We start from the raw sequence: 6,044 nt of genomic DNA, 5'->3' as shown, positions 1-6,044 counted from the left end.
ACCATGGCAGTATCTTTTGGCCCTTTATCTGATCCGAGGGCAGAACTTACACTGACGGAAATCAACCAGGAGCTTCAGTTGCAGCTGGCAAAGAACAAGCAGGACTTCCGAGACCTCACAGAGAAATTCCTTGTATCCCAAGCAACTGCCTACTCCCTGGCCAACCAGCTGCAGAAATACAGTAAGTCCTAGGGGTCATGGTCACCAAAGTGATGAATGATCACCGTCTTCCCTCCAAGAAACTAAACTCTCTAGACTTTATCTATTTCCTTTGTCATTTTGAATTTCATTCTGACCACAATCCAGGAAAGGTAGAAGTGGCTGTTTTACCCTCAGTTGCCTGAGGATGGGAAAACTGAGGTACAAAGAGTGTAGTCCCTTTTCCAAGTTTGCGGTGCGTTGTAGGGTGAGAATCAAGTTACAATTCTAGACATTGATTCCTGATGCAGTCACAGAACCGCCTGTTTCTCTCAGCAACAAGCTAAAGTGTGTCAACTGGAATCTTTTCGGTGCTGTATCTGATCCTGCATCACTGTTGGCTGAACATCTGGCACTAATGAACTGCATCAGTCCCAGCTCCCCTGAGGTCCCACTGGCAAAGCCCCGTGCTTGTTACACTGGGGTCACGTGGTGGTTACACACTGGGGAAAGCAGAGGATAGTATCTGCTTTAAAGGAGCTTAAGGGTGAGGTTGCTCCTCACTGAAACTGTGGGCTACTTGTTTGAGTTGTAATGAATAATGAAGAAATTCTGTCAAAGCTCTGAAAATAGTGCCTGTCACAGTGTAAGCACAGTACATTCACACTATACTATTTCTAATCACAAAAGCTTTCATAGTGTTTGGGCACATTTTTTTCTAGGTCCTTATACTTTCGCATATTCTATTTCACACAAGTGTATCCAGGTGAGTTTTGACTCAAAGGTGAAAACCTTTGAGACACTTGTTCATTAGTAAATCCCAGCAGAAGGGAACCATCAGGCCTATAGTTGTATGGACCCCATCAGGGGTCTTCCCGACCACACAGCAATCGCCACCTCATGGCCCTGTTCCGCGTGTCACCCAAGAGGCTGCAGGTCTTGGTAAAGTGGCCCAGGATTCAGAGGCAGTCTCAGGGGATGTGAATTCTGACTTTGCCAAATGCCAGTTCATCTTGTCTAGTTGCTTTCTGGGCCTTGGAGCTTCTCTTTCCTCAGTTCTCAAACAAGAAGTAACCGAAGGCCACGCAGTTGGGAGGCTGAGGGATCAGATGTGGAGATCGCTGCATAGAGCCTGGTATTGGAGTTACATCTGCCCCTGGGGTGGACCCTGCCTCCTCCCTTGAAGGCCGTGACCACAGCAGCAGGTCCAGCTTTCCCCTGAGGCAGCGTCTCTCTTTCCTCAGAGTGTGAAGCCTGTAAGGACATCATTGAATCCGTGCTGGGGGAGAAGCTGTCGTTTGAGGCGCTGAGGCTGGCAGAGAAGCTGGCAGAGAAGCCAACGCTCGATGAGAGGCTGAGGTAAGGAGGTCAGAGATGTGCGTGGCAGGCACATGGGCACAATATTTGTCAACCAGGTGGAGGACACCAACTGGTGAATTATGGACTCTGATTTTATTCAGGGCTTCAGTTACTCTGCTTTGAAAAACACTATTAATTTGAAATCACATATCATGCATGAAATTCACCAAATTCAAGTGAACAAGTCAACTCAGTGGCATTTGGTACCTTCACAGTGTTGTTCAATCGGTACCTCATTGACCTTTAAATCACAATGTCCTCCTGACTGACTACAGCTTGTCAACCTTTTTTGACCCTGTTATTCTCTTGTTCTTTCCAACTCACACCTGCTGTACCTGTCCACGCTGTATGTGGCTGTGTGTCATCCACTGTACCATGCCCTCTGTCTATTTTTATATGGAAATGGGCATGGCTGAGTGAGGAAATGAAGAGACATCTTCATGTAGGTTTAGAAAGACCCTAGGTTTTGTTTACAGAAGAACAAGATGAATGGGCAATCTTATAGGAGCACGCCCTGTCTCAGGGGAGTCCTTTGTTGTCCCTCTTTCTCTTTGGCACAGGCTGGCCACCAGATATGGGCCACAATGCTGCTTCGATGGCTCCTTGAGGATGTTCTCACAGGAATCCCTCGCAGTCATCATGCAACTCTTTGCATTTTAAAATTATCTTCTGTCCCACCTTAGGACGTGTGATATCCTAATTCGAAGTCAGGCGCGAGAGCTGACCCAGTTACGGCAGACATTACGGGAAGGGAAAGATGACTCTGTTCTACTCAAGCAGCACCTCAAGGACCTCCTCACCCACAATGACCTTGACAACCACCAGGGGCAGGGCTTCCGAGAGCAGCTGACTGAGGGACATAGGCTGGCAGAGCGCCTTGCCCGCAAGCTCAGCCCAGGTAAGGGGCCCACAGAACCTGATAGCACTGAGCCACTCACAAGAGACTCCGCACCTCGACTAGGATGTGGTTTTCTTTTTTCTCAGCTTTCCTGTTCCATGGCCCATTTGGGGCTCTGATAGGAGCAGGACTGGCTGAGTGGGAGGACGGGGAGTAATGCACAGGGTAGAGGGCATAGTATTGCAACTGATTCCTTCCTGATGGACCATGGCCTTTGGGGCAGGAGGCAGCATCTGCCCAGTGTTAAAGCACAGAAAGGATGATGTGACAGGAGGCAGCTTGTGAGAGTGGAAAGAGCCCTGGACTAAGCATGCAAGTTTCCAGGTTTAGCCTGAGTGCTGCCTTCAGTAACAGTGAGCGAGTGATTGACTTTTCCTCTCTTAGCGTCTGTTTCCTCCTCTGTAAAATAGATCAAATAATCTGTTGATGGTAGCTCTAGTGATAAAATGAGGAAATATGTATGAATGCACAGCAGAAAAAGAAGCCCTTCACTGTGTGGTGTCCGATAAGGTACTTGATATAGTCAGCCTTGGTGCTGGGAATGTTGTTTAGACTGGACCCCTTTCCATAGAGAGACTTTCCCTTGATAACACACAGAAGCCACCTTGAAGAGCCCAGGATGTTCCCAGGTGGAGGGATGCGGGACGTGGTTGCTCTCCTCAGAGGAAGGAAGGGATCTTGGGAGAGCTGAGAAGGTTTAGAGAGCCTGTGTCTTTGGCAGAATTTGTGGCAGGATGGATGATGCAGATGCAGAGGTCGAGATGGAAGGTGGACAAGTGTGCAGCGATATAAGGAAGAAAAGACCTTTTAAATGTCTGCCCAGTTGCAGGCAGAAGGTGCCACAATGGTGATCCTCTGGTCTAGAGTCAGACGTCCTGATGGGTCAGAAATCCATGCTGGGGGCGGGGTGTGTAAAGACAAGGCACTAGAACTTCCGCACAGTACCAGTTCACACACAGACAGTCATGACTCTACGACCATATGGGTTGCTGTGTTTGTCGTGGGTGAAGTGGCAAGAAGCTGACTGGATATTTCTGAATTTGCTTGTAGAAACTGATGAAGATGAGGAAGATGAACCAGCAGAAGAAACACTCACGCCCAGGTACCAATGAACTGTCAGGAGCAGGTAATGTGTAGGTAACATATGGACAGGGTCACAGAAAGAGTAAGTGAGGTCAAGAGAGTCACAGATGCCAGATGCAAGCATAAGCAAACCTGCAGGCTGTACTGAGTTACTTCACTCAACCCACCTGGAGACGGCCTGGTAACTTGGCTGTCTGTGATCTCTGTGCTACTTGTACGTGTAACCCAAGCTGAACGCACCATCCCTAGGATTTCCTGCACACACAGAGGATAGCTGTTCTCTCCTAAAGGAGCTCCAAGGGGAGATGAATATCTATTCCTACACAGTTGTTTTAGGTCCTTGGGAGGAAGGTACCTAGCAAAGGAATTAGCAGAGAAGTAACTAGAGAAACTAAAGATCAGGAAAACTATCTAGACAAAACATTGGTTGCTATTTCACAAGAGTAAGAGAAAGAGGCCTTGGAGGCCTTTCTATTCCTAAAAAGAAGGCCTAACGTCTCTGAGAGTGTATACTGCCTTAATAGCAGTATTCACTTGACTACTTGATCTTACATTGAACATGGCGTAGGACCAGGGGGTAGCACCTGGCGTGGAAGCTGATTTGTGCTTCATGTTCCTGAAGGTACCATCCTGGGAGGGTTGAGTCTCATTCCTCATCAGAGGGTATGTGGCCAGTGCACGGAGCACCTGCTGGTCTCCCTCTCCCACCCCATGGCAGCCACACTCCACTTCACATAAGCAGGATAGTTCCTTCCCTCTCTAAGGGGACTGCCCTTTTGCTTTCTGTGACCACTCCCTAGGCCTCCCATCAAAACCAACCAGGACGGCAAGGGGTCGGATCCTTTTTGTTTACTTCTCTGTCATCCCTCTCCCACTTGACACAGCTTGGAGCTGCAGGAGGTTGCAAAGGAGGCAGTGCGTCAGGAATCCCAGGATGAGTGTGTTTTGACTCCTTCGGGTCTCCCAGGAAGTTCTGACTGCAGCCAGCCTTGCAGGGATGGCAAATTCGCATGTGATGCCTGGGAGGTGGGCCCTGCTCTGGACGGAGCCTGTGGTTGCTCCCATGCTGCAGAGGATGGAATGCCAACCGATCTGCCAGGTAGCCTCCATGTTCTTTGTTCCCCACAACCTGTGTAGACTGAGGAAGCTCGTCTCTGAAGACAGGCCCTACAGACACATCTTGGTTTAAACCAGGGAAAAGGATCTATTAAGACACACAGACATCGGGTGGACCAGGGAGCCTTCACCCCTTTCTAGGCCCTGGTCATGCCTCTGTCACCCTGGCCCCAGTGTCAGGCATTTGGACCCAAATCAGTGTGACAACTCTCACCCACCTTGGGTGGGCATCCACAGGAGGTGTCTGTCAGACTTGCTTTAGATCAGATATGCCTTGTCACCTGCAATGATCTAACTTTGTTTTTGTAAATGTCCCTGGCCTTTCTCTTCTGATCCAAACACAATGGCAGACCGGCTTATACCTTAGGAGAGGTGATTTCTCTTTTTGGTATCACTGCTCTCAGCCCCAGTCTCCATCTTCTCTATGTTGGCTTCTCTTAGCTAAGCAGTCATCTGAAAACCAGGACAGAAACAACTGTACCATTGTCTTGCCTGGATGTTTCCATGAAGCAAGGCTGGCCTCTGGCAGTCCCTCCAGCCTTGAATGCCATGGTTTCTTTGTAGCACCAAAGATTCTTTTTAGTTTGAGGGTTTATAAAATTCATCCATCATTCTAGTGTTAAGGATAAATTTCTCTAAAGTATCAATAGCAACAAAATCTGATGGGCCTAACCAATATTGTAGAAACAATTCTAGAAAGTAATTCAGCTCACTTTCTAGGATCACTGGGGAAAATTAACTATTTCCACAGACTCAGAACAAAGGATATTGGGAGAGCGCTCCTGAGAATTTCCCTGATGGGTCTGGAAGTGGTCCCCCCTGATTCTAGGAGTTAAGTGTCCTGGAATATCGTATTATGTTCTTGCACTGAGAGTATGAATGTCCTTGTGGTAAATGTGTTCACTGAGTTGGTACGTGTGAGGTGTAATTTGTTTCTTGTGACCCACTGTGTCTGAATTTCTTACTAGACAATCAGCATGATCATGTGCAAGTGGATGGACAAGAGCCAGTGTCCCCCAGGTAATTCTGAAGATCTGTGGGCTGTGAATGTCAACAGTGACATCAGGAGACCTCAGATCCAGGGGGGAGAAATTACTAAATATAACTCTTTCATCCACTCAGTCAACAGCGAAATATCCCTTTTAAGAATGTTGTCTATTTTCACTTCAGAAGTTGTGTGTGTTTCAATTTCTTAATCCTTCAAGTACAGTGAGGTACAGTGAGTTGACCCAGGTGGAACAGGCAAACTTGGGAGCTCCTGTAATCAAGTGTTCTTCCCCGTGTGGTTAACAGTAGGGCGAGAGTCACCTACTTTGCGCCTGTTTGGCGTCAGCATGTTGGTAAATACTTGACTGCAAGTGAAGAAGCTAGAAAAAATTCATGTTATAACAAAATATTGAGAAAATAGTTACTGAAGGGAGAATATCTAGAGTCTGTAATTCCTCAAAAG

The 6,044-nt window shown here is 47.6% G+C and overlaps 1 protein-coding gene across 1 annotated transcript; it reads left to right on the top strand.

Moving 5' to 3' along the window:
- On the top strand, window positions 1-3,507 carry LOC130835890 (putative neuroblastoma breakpoint family member 5). The gene is made up of 4 exons (XM_057707809.1): window positions 1-181; window positions 2,058-2,095; window positions 2,197-2,395; window positions 3,446-3,507. Exons 1-4 carry the CDS (start codon window positions 4-6, stop codon window positions 3,505-3,507), a joined length of 477 nt encoding a protein of 158 aa, XP_057563792.1. The 5' UTR covers window positions 1-3.
- Window positions 3,508-6,044: the final 2,537 nt, after the last annotated feature.

Source organism: Hippopotamus amphibius, chromosome 1, assembly GCF_030028045.1.
Source record: "Hippopotamus amphibius kiboko isolate mHipAmp2 chromosome 1, mHipAmp2.hap2, whole genome shotgun sequence".
In the NCBI taxonomy this organism is placed as follows: Eukaryota; Metazoa; Chordata; class Mammalia; order Artiodactyla; family Hippopotamidae; genus Hippopotamus; species Hippopotamus amphibius.
This window is presented reverse-complemented; position numbering and strand designations above follow the sequence as displayed.